This window comes from Montipora capricornis, unplaced genomic scaffold (assembly GCF_036669925.1).
Source record: "Montipora capricornis isolate CH-2021 unplaced genomic scaffold, ASM3666992v2 scaffold_475, whole genome shotgun sequence".
NCBI lineage: Eukaryota > Metazoa > Cnidaria > Anthozoa > Scleractinia > Acroporidae > Montipora > Montipora capricornis.
The window spans coordinates 793,081-810,000 of record NW_027180212.1 but is presented as its reverse complement, the minus strand read 5'-3'; the positions used below and the strand labels follow the sequence as shown (position 1 = coordinate 810,000).

General features: G+C 38.9%; 2 protein-coding genes across 2 annotated transcripts in view; one reads left to right on the top strand and one right to left on the bottom strand.

Annotated features, from left to right (window-relative positions):
* LOC138036253 (probable Bax inhibitor 1) overlaps nt 1-12,463 on the top strand; it is a 17,934-nt gene extending 5,471 nt beyond the window's left edge. The window contains exons 3-10 of the mRNA XM_068882595.1: nt 867-957; nt 1,816-1,845; nt 2,097-2,145; nt 4,542-4,639; nt 7,721-7,800; nt 7,894-7,994; nt 10,070-10,142; nt 12,167-12,463. Of these exons, the coding sequence (XP_068738696.1) occupies nt 867-957; nt 1,816-1,845; nt 2,097-2,145; nt 4,542-4,639; nt 7,721-7,800; nt 7,894-7,994; nt 10,070-10,142; nt 12,167-12,190 (546 nt within the window). The 3' untranslated portion in view covers nt 12,191-12,463. The remainder of the gene's footprint in view (nt 1-866; nt 958-1,815; nt 1,846-2,096; nt 2,146-4,541; nt 4,640-7,720; nt 7,801-7,893; nt 7,995-10,069; nt 10,143-12,166) is intronic.
* LOC138036255 (uncharacterized) lies at nt 12,451-16,883 on the bottom strand. The gene is made up of 3 exons (XM_068882597.1): nt 16,579-16,883; nt 14,013-14,077; nt 12,451-13,384 (listed from the first exon to the last, which is right to left on the bottom strand). The coding sequence occupies exons 1-3, from the start codon at nt 16,881-16,883 to the stop codon at nt 13,284-13,286; spliced, it is 471 nt and encodes a 156-aa protein (XP_068738698.1). The 3' UTR covers nt 12,451-13,283.
* Nucleotides 16,884-16,920: the final 37 nt, after the last annotated feature.

The following is a 16,920-nucleotide window of genomic DNA, read 5'->3' as shown; positions in this document are numbered from 1 at the left end:
ACAAGATGAGATTGTCGAAATAAGCTTCATCACTTCCATGACAGAATTGCTTACTTTATTGCTCAGTCATCTGCACTTGATTGTATTTCATATTTTAGTCTAGTTTAGTTGAACTGAAGCTTTATTATGGGAAATCTTTGTTTACTGGGAAAAGTTCCAAATGCCTAAAATGAGATCAAGTTTTCACCAAAATCAAGGAAAATGTGTTTCAGAGAGTCTAGATTTTCAAAATTTTCTGGAGAAACATGCCCCTGAACCCCCCCTAGCTGAATCGTGCCTTTGGCATGATTAAATGGGTCTATGGCCCATCATACCTGTCTATGATGTCCACATTCCTGCCTATAACAAATCTGTATATATACATCCCTGTAGTGTAGTTTGCATCTGTCCGCCTGTAAAACAAGCAAGAAAGAAAAAGTCATTGCATGGGTGCAACTTTGTCAAATGATATGATGGATGGGTGTTATGTCAAGCGTCAAGAGCAGTTCTTTTTTTGCTAGTATTGTCAATCCACTTACCAGAGTGGAGTCTTTTTTTCTCAGTTATTTGGTGGAAAATTAGGGTTCTTGGATTCTGTAAAGCAGAGCAGAGTTGCTCAGTGGTGAGAGCACTTGTCTGTCAGTGGGGCCTGGGATTCATTCCCATATTTCTCACTGTTCAGTATACTAAAATAATGTGTTTGCTTGTTCTCTACTCTTCTTCAAGGGGCTATTTTTTGGTGCTCTGGTATTTTCATTTCATCAAAAATTAATGTTTCATTAATTTTGATTTGCTCTTCTTTACGTTAAGATAATTTGGCAGAGCACTTACACTTTGCAATTTGATAATAATTATTGCATGTTGTTATTATGTTTGGTTTCATCAAGGGTGGATTCTTGTCAGCTATTGCCTCTATTGGATTCCTGATTGCTCTTTCACTGACCCCTTATGATGGGAAGAATCAAACAAAGAGATTTGGTAAGTACTTAAGGATAAGAATTTATTAACATGTCTCACGCAGACTGTATTGTTATACTGTAGTTTATGGCAATTTAAACTTTTAATAGGTTTATTGTCAAAAAAGATCTAAGGGAAATGCAATAACCTTCAAAGGGAAATGGTAAAAGGTGCAAGTTATGGAGAGTTGAAGTTGTTTGGAGCTGAAAAAAAAGTACCGGAAATAAGGAAAAATTGATGTATACTCTTTTTTCTATTCACACAGTATACATTTTAATCAAGTGAAAATGGAACAGTTCATTTCTAAATTACTGTAGAAATCAGAACATAACGTAACATAAAGCAAAGCAGTAGGAGAGGTAAAGTATTAAAGTTCTATTAAAGGTACTGCAAACTTTGCAGTTTTCAATGTAAACAAGGTTGGGCTACTGCTACAGAGTTCATGTGATTTATTTTGTCAAGAAATAGTCAGTTGCAGCACATTATTTTTCTTTTATTTGTCATATGTGTTGACAGACATGGTTTGAGTTATCAAGGGTAAATATATAATTATAGAGAATGACCTGAAGGGAAATGAATATTGCTTCGAATTAGTGGGAAGTTTGAGTTACGGAGGGTAAAATTGCAGTAAAGGCATGCAGGGCATGCAGGGGAAGTCGATTTTGGTTCGAGTTCGCACAAGGTTCCAGTTAGCGAGGGTTAATACATACGACTTTGATCCCTTGATCCAAACACTTTATTCTCCTTCCAATGAAACTGAAGTGAACACATGAAATTAGAAACAAAAACAAAAAACTCAACCCAAGGCTATAAAGTCCTCATCTTGACTGATGCTCCTGTTTAGTTACGCATTAATTTGTTTTGTCTTGTGCATTCTAGGTATTCTCATGGGGTTTGCCTTTTGCTCAGGTGGGTAATACTGTATGTATCCTTTATGTACAGTCAAAGGTTTTGTCTTTGAAAAAAGACTGTGTCCCAAATGTTTTGGCCAGGATTGTCCGTGTGTTAACCCCTTTTCTTCTTAATCCTAATAGAGCACATTCCATGTGGAAGAAATCTAAAACCTTGAGCTCAATAATTTCATTACTTTTTACTCTGTGCATTTATAATGAGTAAGCTCCTTTGCTTGATTTATCTTTGCTTTTCTTTGCTAATTTCAGGACTCGGTCTCGGGCCTCTGATGGATTTTGTCATCCAGATTGATCCAAGGTACTGCGATTGATCTGGTCAACAAAGAATAATGTTTTATTCATACCCCAAACAAGAACATTTCTAGCAATAGTTAAGACAGAACCGGGCATTTTGAGATTGTTATACCCACTTTGTTATTCTCTTCAAATTATGGTGGTTAACCCTATAACACCCAAACCGGCCAGATGACTTTACTCGTCAACGGGGAACCCCGGGAAGTCATTAACATAGCCTGTGTACAGCCATTGGCTCTCCTGAAACATCGGAGAAGAGTGTCTGTGACTTACTGTTGATAATCGTGTTAAATACCGCGTGATTTTTCCTGGAATGTGTGGGAAATGATTTGATTGGTTATTATCCTCGATCACTGCATCAGTGAAGCAACGACTTTTGATTGGCATTTATTTTCATTTCTCCAAACAAATATGTGGCGTTTACATACATCAACAACACTGTGAAAGATTTTATGATAAGTTTGTGTTTACTTTGTGCATGGTAAGAAATATGGATAAAAATCTTTTTGATGGTTGAAGAGGTTTTACTTTTGAAGTACGAACACAATTGTTATCTGTGGGGTGTAAATCGACATTTGTGGGAATTGTTTGTCAGTGCTGAACAAGGGTGCTTGTGACGAATCTTCACGTGAATGGTGCGATTCAAAAGATTGTTCACTTGAAAAAAGTCTTCCGCTATTCCCTTACCAGTCAATGTAATCCCAACGCCTTGCTCTAACCAATCTAACCATTCTCAAGAACAAGCTACAATGCATGTTGCACTGGAAGATTTGAGGTGTGTACATATTTAGGAAGATAACAGCTCGTTGGCCACGAGCGGGACTGCTCTCAAGATCAGCAACATTCCATATCCTGCTGGAAGACTTGCATACACATCCTTTCCTTCAAAGAGTGCCTCTATGCATTTTTCTTGACTATTGGAGATGCTCTTCAATGCACGTTTGGAATCTATTGCATTGACCACCATTTTGAAAATTTAGCTAGAAAGAAATATGAGCCATGCAAATTTGGGTCAGTGTAAATCACTCAATAATATTTACAAAATTATTCCAGAATGCGATTACCAGTGATAACTCACAGACACTCCTCCCCAATTTTTTAGGAGAGCGGGTGGCTGTACACAGGCTATGTTTAACCCACTGACTCCTGGGGCTTCCCCATTGACGAGTAAAATTGTCTGGTGTTAGACAGAGTGAAATACTAAGTCTGGCCGCTTTAAGTAAGTAGTACTAGAAATGCTAAGTCTGGCCGGGTTAACACTGATGTCAGACAGTCATGCATGCAAGAATGCAGTCTATCACTGTGATAAGTATTGTAAGTTCTTATCATGCCTCACCTTTTCAACGCAAGAATTGTCAATGAAGGACCTCCTTAGTGGTGAGAGGCTTATGTAACATTTTAGGCAATATTCAGCACATCGTAAATTTTAAATTTATTGAAAGGTAGAATTTTCTTTGAAATGTACTTATTTTATTTAATACTGGAAGGAATACTAATTGACTGTGGGCAGGGTTCATTCTACTCCTTGAAGTCCTTGAAAAGCCCTTGCCCCAGTTTATCAAATGATGGATAGTGCTGTCCGGCCGATAAATCACTATCCAGTGGACAGTAACCAATTGCGCTATCCAATGGATAGTGATTTATCCGGCGGATAGCATTATCCACTTTTTGAACAATCAAGGCCTGGAATTTAACTTTGGACTTAGGGGGCACTTGAAAAGCCCTTGAAAAAGGGATTGAATACTCCTGGAATTTGTAAACAAAATCCAGCACGAACCCTGAGTGGGACATCCTGTCAGCTAGATGACTGTGAAACGCAGTTGGTATAAAAGTTCAGAGAATTTACGATCAACCATCATCAGGTAGTAGTGTCAAAAAAAAAAAAAAAAAAAATAGTAGTGTATCTTTTGGAGTGAAGAAACAAAATTAATGAGATTCAGAGATAGACCCTAAGATTAAAAAGAACATAGAAATGGACTTGTAAAATTTTATTAGTAGTTTATTAGAGTGGGTGGCAGTTACATCAAAATAAGAATCAGGTCATGTTCATGTGTAATCATAATACAGTTTAAAATGTTAAATAGCATCTAACCCTAATTTGTTTTTCTGTTCAAATAGGTGTAAACTTGTGTAACTTCATGAGCAAATCTAGTGTTCTATCCCCCTTTATTTACAGAGTAACTGTTCTGTAATTTAGAATGTAAAATACTTAATATTAGTTATATATACATCAACAATTCATTGCACAAGTGAAATTTTATACTTGCAAAAGGCATGTATGAGGATTACAGTTGTCGCTTGTTGTGGTGAATATCTAATAAAAAGTAGACATATCTCCTGTACCTGCATCTATCTACAAGTTAGCTGTTATTAATCAGTTTGATGTTGTCTCCATTACAGTATCATCCCAACAGCTTTCTTTGCTACAACACTGATATTTGTTTGTTTCACACTGAGTGCATTGTGGGCTGAACAGCGAACCTATCTGTACCTGGGAGGTAATGATGTTAAAGTAATAAATAAATTATTCATTGACAAGGCTGCTGTCTAAGAAAATTTTTCTGGAGCCCTTCAGGCTTCCAACATTAAAGTTAGTCGCCTGAGTCATTTTTTTGAGAGCCCAGAATTGATTAATTAAAAATGAGGATGAATCCCCTTGTGATAAGTTAGGTGCCCGTTTGGGCTACTTGTTCCGAAATTTAGGCAGCAGCCTTGCATTGAGTTTAAAGAGTTGGGTGAGTTTGACCGTGGTGCAGAAAATTGTGCAGATAGAGGGGAGGGTGTGCCTGAAGGAGAAAAGGATGTAGTGGATGTGTGTAACACCCTCTAAAATCCATTCTGCATGTTGTAATTCGACACTTTGTACATATACATTTTTTTCGTCATTCACACCTGTGTTGTTAGGTGGGGATGTGACTGCGGTTGCAGCCCCCGGGCTCCTTGGGCACCTACCCTCCACTGGTGACTTGGGCATTAACCCATAGACCCCTTGCAGTGAGACATACTCTGTTTAATGCCAGGCAGTTTTACTGGTCAACTGGAGGTGTCCGAGGCTGTTTGAGGTATCAATGGGTTAATTGGCCACCAACAACCAGTGTCCGTTGCGCGCCTTTGTTGTTGTTATTATCCGGGCAATCGAATCGCCCGGTTCACTTCAGAAACATCCCGTGAAGAAGAACTTCTGCGAATTTGCTGTTCGATTTGTTTTTTAATCCAAACGCCTTCCTCTTTTCGTTCATAATTTTAAGGTTGAAGTAGTGAGCCAAATAACATGGCGCTTTTCCTTCCTCGGTGGACGACCTTTCTTCACAGTTTTCATTTCGCTTTTAACACGGACACAACACCCAAATAACGCCAAAAATACAATATTTAAACATTAAGGAAAATATTAACAAAGTTTGAAGCTACTGGGCATCCAAAACACGACAATGTGAGGCGATGGAATTTGACTTTTCGAGAAATACTAGTTTCTTTATTACAGAAAATGGCACCGATAGCTTGCACACCCGCAAAGACTTGTGGTTGTTGGTGGCCCTTTAAGGTGATCACCTTCATTTGTGAAAAATTCCCATGTGGATGACAGGTGGAAAGCACGGTTTACAGTGCAGACCAGAAATATGCGTCCCAAAAAACGCGTGCAAAACGAGCATACGAAAATTGCGCACACGCGTCTGCGTCTGTAACACGCGCATCAAAAACGCACATTCATCAAAGATAATTAGTATGTATGAGTTGGCCCATTGTCTTTTCATTGTTTAAGTTTTATTGTTAGTTTCAGCGCAAGACAATGGCTATGTCAACAGTGAAGTGTTTGACAAAATTTCAAATAACGTAACGCGTGCTTCCAAGTGAAATTCGAGTCAACAATGCACTCGCTTCCGCTTCATATTTAATTTCAGACATTTGAAAATTACTTTCACTTCTCGCTGCATCAACAAATGACATAATGAGGGAAATACATGTAAATATTTTCCTGTGATTAAAACGTAAAACAGGACTATTTTCAATTTGAAAGACATCGGTTTTGCCAACAGAAATCGACGGTCAGTAAAGTTAGTAGATAAATAACAAATAACGCTAAGAGCAAGACTTGGACGAACGGCGCAGTGAAATGCAGTAAAATAAACGAAATAAGGAGTATATTCATTCGCAAACAAAACTTACTTACGCCATCTGTAATACCGGTACTTTCTCGTATATTTCAAAATAATTTTTGTAATGCGTGCGTGACATTCAAAAGGCGTCTCGGCATTGTGTCCTTTTGCGAATTGCAGCTGTATTACTTCAGCAAGATTCACTGGAATGCGCTCGGAGTTGAAAAATCTCCCCTTTACGATATCTTCTGCACCAATTTCTTTCTTTAGTTAAGCTTTACGGAGGAGAATTAACACGGGGTTGGCTGGAAGCATACGGAGTGAAACCCTGTGTGACAAAAAAGGGAAATAGGCCGCGGCTTACTTTGGTCGCGGCTTACATAAGACATAAGTAAGGTGTGATTGGTACAAAATCTACGTTCACGGCTTTCTCAAGCCGCGGCTTATCCTGGCCTGGGAGTTTATACTCGTATAAATAGTCCCTTTCGCGTAATATGTGGCTAGAGTAAGCCACGGCTTATTTTCTCTCGTATAAACGGCCCTAATGTCGTCTTCTTTTGTTTGAGAGCCTGGAACCAAATGTTTACTTGTTGGAGCCTCAAAGCAGTTATCTCATGACGACTTCTGTGGCACCATTCTCAGTATTTGACGTTCGCAAAAACTTGGGATGTTACAAAAACTCCTCAGTAGCGCTGTTTTCTTTTTTTCCCGAAATTCTTAAGCTCAACAAATTTTCGGCAAAGCACTTTTATTGCGAAGAATTGGCAGAAAAGTCAGAAGCTACAGAATTATTTTCTCCGTTGTCTGGCATTTTCTGTGAAAACGATCCAAACTGCAGTTTCGGCAACAGAAAGGTCAAAATAACTTAACTATCAGTGGTCAGCTGCAGGATGACAACAGAGTTTTATTATTTTTCATTCAGTGAAAGTCGAAAGAATTTAAAACTTTGTAGGTTCGTTTCGAAAACTCACAATGGTCAGTTGACACCGCTCTTCAATTCAAATGTTCTGGTAAGTTGATCACAGAAATTAAATATTCATTTTATCGTCTGTCTATTGTTTCGTGGAACAATGAACATCACATCTACGATACGAGTTTGCATAACAAAAGAAAAAACGCGCATCAAATGCGCGTTTGGAAATGCGCATTTAAAAACGCGTGTGCGCAAAAAACGCGCGTGCGTTTTGCGTCTGCGTAGGACGCATATTTCTGGTCTGCACTGTAACATGGTCTACTGAAGACACGTTTTACCATGGACTTGAGTACTATGGTCTTGATTCGCTAGTCAAGACCATGACTGCCTGTCATTCAGATGTGAATCTTTCACAACTGAATATCTTTAATACCAATATTGATTTCACAAAAGCTGTTATAATACGGTATTATGCACATTTTCCTCTGTTAGTTGACTCCATTTTGTACATCTAAAGTTGCTTCTGTATAATATTGTTGCATCTACAACAAGAGTGCTTTTTTTTTTTATAGGAACGTTACTGTCGGGGTTGAGTATGCTTTGTTTCCTGTCCCTGGTTAATTTGTTTCTTGGAGCCCCACTCATCTTCCAGGTAAAATAATTACTGCCATTCATTATGAACAATTAACAATATGCAGCTCCAGTTTCAAATCACTTACTTCCTTCTTCTTGTTGGGGGGTTTAGGTTGAGTTGTATGGTGGCTTGCTGTTATTCTGTGGCTTTGTGCTGTATGACACTCAGCTGATTGTATACAAGCACAAGCGAGGAGACAAGGACTTTGTCTGGTAAGGATATATCGTAAGGTAAAATTACACATGAAAGCCCTGAGAGCTCAGTAGTCCAGGGGTTTCAGTGGAAGCCAGTTACCGGCGGTATACCGCCGCCTGCTTTGCCTTGCACCGCCGGCTAGTTTGCCTTGATTTTCACTAAAAATGCTATCATAAACTTGTCAAACTGCCACCTTCAATGGGTTATCGTGGACGGCTATTTCAGAAGTTATTGAAACCCCTGCTCAGTACACAATTTTCATGTATAGCTGGAACTTATCTGCAGCATGAAGCATCTGAGATTATCTGTGTGCAAAATCCAACACATTTCCAACCAGACATAACAAATTTATCACATACGGGGCAAAATTACTGAATGCCGATTGGCCGAGACGGGGGGCATTTTTTTCTTAATCACAAGGGCACTTTTGGTAATCAAGAAGGCATGATTGCTTGATCCTAACTGGTCAACAGTTGTTTATCCAGAGCAAGCTAAGTTACAAGAGAATCTTCTTCCAGATTCTGACTCTGATTAAAGTGTTTTTTCCCCGCATGTAAAATACAGTTTAATTAAATTAAGCGCTATTTCTGTTGACAGCATCGATTTATTGAATTAAACTTTAACCAAATGAAAGCATGTTAAGTTGGTTGTCATTTGTTGTGGCACTGAACGGGCTTCCATCAATAATTATTTTGCCCTTTATGTGATAAACATGCAATAGCAATGTACCCTTGTGCAATGAAGGATTAATTTCACTTGTATTTTCAAAGTTTTACAAATTGCCCTTTGCGACTCAGGCAATTTTGTGAAACTTTGAAAATATGCCCTTGCAAGTAATCCTAAATTGCCCTCGGTCCCATGCCATTACTAACTTATACAAACCATAAATGAAGAAAGAACACAGTTTAAGTAGGAACATGTACATGTTTATTTAAAGTGCCCCTATTTCTTTAAGTCAAAATAATTATATGTGTTCTTAACTACTTTATTGTGCTTTGTATGCAATTTATAACACATAGAAGTGAAAATAAGCATCTCCATCATCTTAATGAACTGTGAGCCAACAAACTCTAATACGTGATATCTCTCAGATGGTGTGCATGCAGTGATTGGCTAAATTAGCGGGCTGTATCCTACAGTACGGCCTGCTAAATTGGAAGTGTCGATAAAACATGCTCTAGCAAGTTTTTCATGTCATTTCTGTTACATAAACTTGTGAAACTGTTTGAATCTTGCAAGCAACTATTTCAAACAGCGAAGAAGATTTTGTTTTTTATATCTTGACACAGCAAGCTTTGTGGCAGTTAAACCTTCTGCTTGACTTCAACTTGTTTCCTTTCCCATGTGGCTGATTACCACAAAGATAAAAGAAACATCTTACTAACCTCGTTTTCTGGGTCCATACTGTATAATCACAGATCGATCCTTGTTTTTTCCCCGTTAATTTATGGCTTGTGCACTTCTCGCTTGGGCCATAAATAGACAGGAAAAAACTTGGTTTGTAATTTTACAGTATGCACCTCGGACTCTGTTAGTAAGAGGTATTTACTAAAATGATGCATTTGAAATGGAGGACCCAGGGGTTAGCCTTTGGGCCAATGTACAACGAAGTGTATTTTTAAGGCAGTGTTGCTGGGTGACCACTTTTGTTTTGAAATGTGAACTGACTATTCAAATCTGCGTTCCACTTTAAATTGAACTTTGCTCTTAAGATTCTGAATTCATAAACAGTTAACTATAAACTTCCGTTTTGTTATAAAATAAATGGTGTTTGAAAAGTGAAAACTATTTCAAGCATTTGATGAACTATTATTGTTCAGTTATTGTGCATTTTTTGCAGCAACTTTTAGAAAAATCTTCAAGATTCTATTCGTACCTTGGAAGCTCTAAAAAGGGATTCAGAATTTTAATGTTTATTTCAGTCGTGGATGCAGGTCATGCGTGACATAGCTTGACTGTAAATGCTTGTGGATTTGAACACTGCTGATAAATCCATTATTATGTATTTGTTTTAGAACAAGATATAGGGAAATAAGAGTGAGGTGGACAATATTATTCTTGCCTGCAGCCTTACTTTTGATTTCTTCTTTAGGCATTCGGTGGATTTGTTTTTGGACTTCATTCAGATTTTCCGTCGGCTCATGATAATCCTTGCCCAAAACAAGGTAGGAGTAACTTTTAGCATCTTGCCCATTGTATGGCAATGACTGACTAAAAACGTTTTTATAGCATGTGCTGTACAGGTGTTGTATCTTCTTACAGTGGTTATAAGTCACATGTGCTTCCTCAACATTTTCCGAAACTAAATTTGGGTGAATGTCAGTTAAATGTTTCCATGACAATATAGTGGCATCATTCACTTGGTAGTAGCCGAATTCGTCATGGAAACATTTGATTGACGTCCACCCAAAAATAAAAGGGGCATGTGTGACTGTTAATCATTGCAACTCGCACAGGTAAACCCCTGTCAAAATTGTTTTTTCTTGTCTTCCATGACCCTTTGGCTTCCCCTTGATTGAGGAGAAGACAATACTATTGCATGTTATGTCGATTTTCTTGAAAAATATTATTTGTTCTTTACACCTTTCAAACAAGTTTCTAGGTTTCTCATAAAAGCCTTAATAAGGACAACATATATAAATTTCATGTTCTGGTTTGGAAAGGTGTGAACACATATAAATTTCATATTCTGGTTTGGAAAGGTGTGAACATTCACAAGGACATTTACCCATTTTGTTACTAAGTACCTACATTGTACTGTAATGTGAAAGCTAAAACGTGAGAACAAACAGAGTGGAAAGTATCTCAGTCTTTCCCAAAATTTCACAAAATGACTTGTCAGATATTTAATATACTGCTAAAGTAGTAGTAGTAGTCACCATAGCCTCTGTGCGTGATGACATCTGACTAGGTAATTTCACCAAGCCTCGAATTTGAAAATCAAACAGTATTGCATGTCCAGTCAGATAATGTGAATAATTTTGTGCAATTTTGTGAGTTTTGGTTGTGAATTTTGAGCATATGCATCAGGCCTATTCCCTTATGTTTGCTGATACTAATACTATCTATCTGAGACGTCCGGCTTTTTTTCAGTCCACTTCACGGACTGTTGATTTCAGTCTGCGGCTCAAAAATTCTGATCACACGATAACATTTTTTGTGGCTCTGTGGTTTCAAAAATACTGATCATGTGATGCTATTCCTTCGTTCTTCTCATGGCTGTGAGTAGAAAGAAACCCGAAGTTTTAGCCTCCACCTGCTTGTACTATTGTGTCTATTATGCCACTTCTTATTTTCTTGGATAAGGCTTTTCTGGGTAATAACTTTGGTCAGTTTTACTTGCACATTGTTTTGTTCTTTTCTCTTTGAGGAGAGCGACAGGTTGTTTACTATTTCCAAAAAAAATTCGAAAATTTTGGTTGGAATGTAAATGGTAAGTCTATTAATTTTAGCTGAGCGTTTTGGAAAATTTCCAATTTTTTCGGGACTTCTTGAAAGGTAGGCAAAAATTTCCAACCGAAATTCTCAAACAGAAGACATGTTTCCGTTTACATTTTCATGGATGATTTTGCCTCCCTCCAGGCTCTCTCCGTAAACTTGTATGAATTTTGTGAATGGTACATGTACACACCTGGTCCAATTCCAACTGAATTTCCCATTCCCCAGTTTTTGCTTACCATTTGAAGAAACCACTTTCCGCGAGTAAATAAACCACAGAAAATGGCATCATGTGATTGGTATTTTTGAAATGGCAAATCCGCAAAGAATGTTTTCACATGATCAGAATTTTTTAACCACAGACTGAAATCAATGATCTTTGAAATGGGCAGGAAAAAAGCTGTTGTCCACCAACATCTGAGATCGATAGTATCACTATAAATCTGACAGTTGGCCATCTGGTCCCAGTTGTTCAAAAGGTGGATAATACTCTCCACTGGATGAATCACTATCCATTGGATAGTGCAATTGGTTTCGCCATGGCTTATCCACTGGATAGTTTATCCGGCGGATAGCGCCACCCATTGTTTGAACAACTAAGGCCTGTTTACCAAAATATTAGGCATTCAGCTGATAAGATTAATTTGTTGCTACAACCTAAAAAATGAAAGCATTATTGTGGGGCAGATGGGGTGAGAACTGGATGGTAACTTATATAATGTCAGTGCATACCATATTGCTTATATTGCAGGATTCCAAGAAGAGGAAGAACTAAAGGCTGGAAAGGATGCTGCAAAAAACCACAAACCTTTAATGACATTAGCAGCTTTAGCTTTCTCATTTCTTGGGAAAAACACTTGATATGTATGTTAAAAAGCCCTTCAAAGCAAAAGGACAGAATCCTGCACGTAAAGTGACTTAATCAATAGATTTTTCTGCAAACAACAATAATGGAAAAACATTTTTGAACTCACAGGGATATAATCACTCAGTAGTAATAATTTAATAAAGAGCAAATGAGCTACCACGGTAGTATAAAAAGTAAAAAGGTTTTTTATTGTACCAAAACATTGACTTTGAAACAAGAGTGAATTAGACAAGAAGGTTATGGCAGGGGTGGGCTCCTCACCGCAGTCACAAAATGAGTCTTATTTTTAAGAATACCTGTCCTCACAAAAACGTGGCAGAAGCAGTCATGTGTGACATGGCTTCTTCTGATTGGTTAAAATTGGTGGCCCTTTGTTTGTTTCGCACGCAAAGTGTATCTAAAAGTAAATGCATTTGTGACTGTGCTGGGCAAGACCGCAAAGTGATAGATCTAATTCACTCTTGCTTTGAAATACATGTAACTGAGAGTGCAGAGTGGAGAGGGGGAGTCCCTCCTTCCTCGTACATCCAAACCCATGCTACAGAAAAGATGGCAAAAGATCCTCTGTCTGCTAACTCGTTATCTTGTCTTGTTACCTCTTGGTAACTGATAAATTGTCGTCTGGTCTGATTAGTAGCTAGTGGTTGCCTTTCTAGGATGTTTACCAGTGCCAGAAAGTAACCATTAAACCTCAACCCTGATAAAATTCACTTAACTCCTATTTGGGGATAAAGTTCTTATTCTCTGGCCTTGTCCCAATTTATGTTTAGGTTTCCTTGCTTAGTTTTCCACGTTCTACCTAAACAACCCATGCTCCTACAATTTATTTTACCAGTGATACAGTGGTGAACGGTAATCAAACTGATGGTTATTGAAAGAGCACTAATGTACCCAATGGCTGGCCATTAACTTGTTTCAAAAGATTAACTTGGTTTTTTTTCAGGCAGAATGCCATTTACAAGGCACGTTAATCATGTGCGCAATTATAATGGAAGATGTTTCAGTGCAAGTCCATACAGCTTGAAGTTTCAGTAGTTGCTATCATGGAATGTGGCGCTAGTTGTTCTGTGGCCTCCTTTGTTTTCCTTCTCTTCTCAGTGACTAATAAAATAGAAACAAAAAAAATTAGCTTTTGAACAAGCACCTTAATGATCATGACTAAAACTTCCTGTTTGTGTCCTGAACTAACTTGTGATCAGGCTCTATTTTAGATTCACGTGGTACCTATTGTGGAGTTGGCGATTTACGAAAAATAGATTTTAGTGAGCGACGACATAAGAGAACATAATTATGGGCAAAGCTAAAAATGGGCTTGATCGCAGGTTAGCCCTGAATTCCACAGTTGACAAAGGTAAAGTCTCTGTTACAAGCCTAGAAAGGCCCATCAGGCCAGCGCTTATCTCCGGTTTCCATATCATGAAGTGACTAGGAGTATTTTTACTCCCCCCCTGTATGGGATGCTAGTCCATCACAGAGCTACCCCCAGCATTAAATTCGTCAGTACCCATTTATACACCTGGGTGGAGAGAGGCACCGTGAGGGTAAAGTGTCTTCCCCAAGAACACAACAAAATGTCCCCGGCCAGGACCCAAGCCCGGACCACTCAATCTGGAGTCGAACTCACTAACCACGAGGCCACCGCGCCTCCCACCAGTTGACAAAGTGCCCGTAAAAAAAGAATACATGTAGCCTCGGCAAGCTGAGGTATGGAAAAAAACTGTATCCTTACCGTACACTATCGACTTCACTGCAACAAATCCAACAAGCATTGTCACAACTGCAATAATTGCCACCCTGAAAAAAATATTACAAATAAATTATCATTGACTAGATATTAACCAAGAGTACAGAGAGTACCAATTCAAGTTCACAGAGCACAGTAAAAGATCAAAAAGAGAGAATAAACAAGATATGATTAAACAAGTATGGGAAATAGTATGAACAAGTGCATTTCATGATGTTACGGTCATCGATTGATGTTTTTAAAGATCTTAAAATTGCACAAGCCATAGATGGTTTTCAATCACGCAACGAGACAGCGATGTTGGTGCACAAAACAATAGGAAATTAAGGCTCATGTTTTGCATTATAATAGACTCAAATTCCCAAAAGACTTCTCTCTATTGTTCTGTGCAGCAACATGGCTGCTGTGACGGCAGGTGAAAACCATCTATAGGTGAGCACAATTTGAGATCTTTCAAAACATCATGAGTGACCATAAATCATGTAATGCACTATCAGGTTCACACCATTTTTCCTATCATGTACGAAATAATACCGCAGTTATTTGGTTATAAGGCACACAGTTTTTTCAAGAGAAATCTGGCCTTGGGTGGCAAGTTAGTGCTAAAATTGGGGTGTGTCTTATAGCCAAGTACTTTGTGCAACAAAATGTTAAGATCACAATTTGAGAAGTGACCACGAAACGAATCCCAGACAAGTAGAGCTTTTTGGTTTGCCGTGCAGCAACTTGCATTGGTAAAAAGATATCATAATTTTCTAAAACGTTTTCTCAACAAGCAACTGACAGCTTATCAACTCTTGGTTGGCTGTCCTTTTTCGATTCTTCTTAAAGTTGGCCAACTGTTTGTCGACTATTGGCCAACTATCAGTCGACAGTCACCTGACAGTTGATGGGGGAGCTCTTGTTCACAACTGTCCTCGGAGGAAAGTAGAAAACATCTAAAATCTCCCTCCTCTTTTGGGGGGGAATCAAGGACCTAATTCAATAAGAAATAATTGAAATTCCCAAATGCCAGATGATTTTACTTGTCAACTAGGGTTGTCCCAGGGGGGGGGGGGGGGGTACTCCCTTATAAGGGCTTAATGGGGACTTGCAGCCAGCCAGGGTATGTTTTTCGGGATTTTTGTCCCCCTGGGGGTGGGGGGGGGGGGGTTGTCCTAGGGCACCTGAGCAGGCAATGTATTAATCAGCCAAAAGCTGCATCCCCTCCATTTATTTAAAATCAATTTAGGTCCATGTCGTTGGACAAGTTTAATAATGCTGTAATTTTGCAACTAGTGTGAGGCGGACCAAATAAAATGACACCTCAACTAATCCCTGCATTATAGCAGACTCTTGTTGTCAGAAAACCAAAAGCTATGTATGAGAAGGTAACGCTATAGGATGTTTCGCTGGATTCAGAGGCTCAAATCTTCCAGGTGATCTGGTGACATAATTTGGAGGACTGGGGTGATATACATTAACGCTGTATCCCACAACCGGCCTTATTTTCAAATTCAACATGGCAGAGGCAAGGTTAGATCTTGTCAGGTCTACTTGAATGTTCATTCAGTAACGGGACATGTAATGATCTGTTGAGTTTTGGCGATGGCAATACTGCAGGGAGTTTGGAAAACTAAGGCCGCTACAACTAAGGCCGCGCGCGGTTGTGGGATACGGCGTTAAAATTTTTCTCCCCAGTCCTCTGAATTACGTCACCAACCTAACCCTAACCTGGTTGAAGTTTCACATAGATTTAATATCAAACACGTACTACTCACTGTACATACAAAAACTCGAATGAGAACGAACTACGAACTCGCATGATTAGCAAGATGTGTTACTCACGTGACCCGATGTCACGGGTAACACCATACTGTCAGTAACAAATTAAACCATGGTCCGATATTTCCAATTCTGTAAAGCCGGAGAAAATTAAATTCTTAAGCCCAGAATAAGCCAGAATGTGGTTATTCTGGGCTTTTGGCCAGGGCTTATTCATGCAAGATTTTGTATGATTTACCATTAGCATACATGCCAACTTTCCTGCATTATCCGGGAGTCCCCCGCATACTGAACGAATCTCCCGGTCTCCCGTATGGGTCATCAAATCTCCTGGATAAAAATGACTCTGAACATTTTAAAGACTTTGCTCCATTAAAGGCTCAAATTGCATCCCCAAGTTTAAAAAAAATTGGTTTTTTCAAACTCATTCCATCGTTTGTTAATGCATTTCTTCATCTCTAAACTAAACAAAACTCTTTTGTCATCACAGCCATATAAACGATTGATTGATCAGATCTCTCTGTTTAACCAATAAAAATTCTCGACATACCAGTGCTCTGTTTTCCTGCAAATTTCCTGTTCAAGATAGATTATTGTATTCTGAAGAACTGGTGGGGAGGGGGATGGGTGAGTTAATCTTGGAGGGGTGGGGAGTTGGCGAGACCGGATGGAGAATATCTCCAGATTTTAGATCTCCAAAGATTGCCATCCCTGCATGATTAGTGCCTAAGGGACAAGCTACAGTACCCCCACACCCTTGAGTAATTAAGTAATTGGTTAGATCTACCTTCGTTCGCCTTGTTTCAGCAAATTAGTCCTATCTTCTGAAACTTGCCACTTTTTAATTTCTTCGTTAGCAGGTGAATCGTTCGAAACCTCGGAAACATTTGGAGTCGCCGGAGATTCTTTGTTGGCAGTGGAACTTTTCAAAATTCCTTCGATATCAATGCTTTCCTTTTCTCCTTTTGGTCTTTTCCCTTTCAACCTTCGGGAATAGTACCTATAGACAAGCTGCCCTGAAAATCTCGGTAGAGCCGTCCTAGAGAATCCCACAAACGGAAAATGGCCAAAAAACCTCTGTAACGTTGCCATTACTTCCCGAACGCTACACGAAGGATATTTAGCCCTC

What these genes read in the sequence shown, in the direction of transcription:
- LOC138036255 (XM_068882597.1), bottom strand. Translation starts at nt 16,883, where the DNA reads ATGGCAACGTTACAGAGGTTTTTTGGCCATTTTCCGTTTGTGGGATTC. An exon ending in CTGAAACAAGGCGAACGAAG is followed by an intron (nt 14,078 to 16,578) that starts GTAGATCTAACC and finishes TATTTTTTTCAG; the next exon opens with GGTGGCAATTATTGCAGTTG. An exon ending in AGTGAAGTCGATAGTGTACG is followed by an intron (nt 13,385 to 14,012) that starts GTAAGGATACAG and finishes CTATTTTATTAG; the next exon opens with TCACTGAGAAGAGAAGGAAA.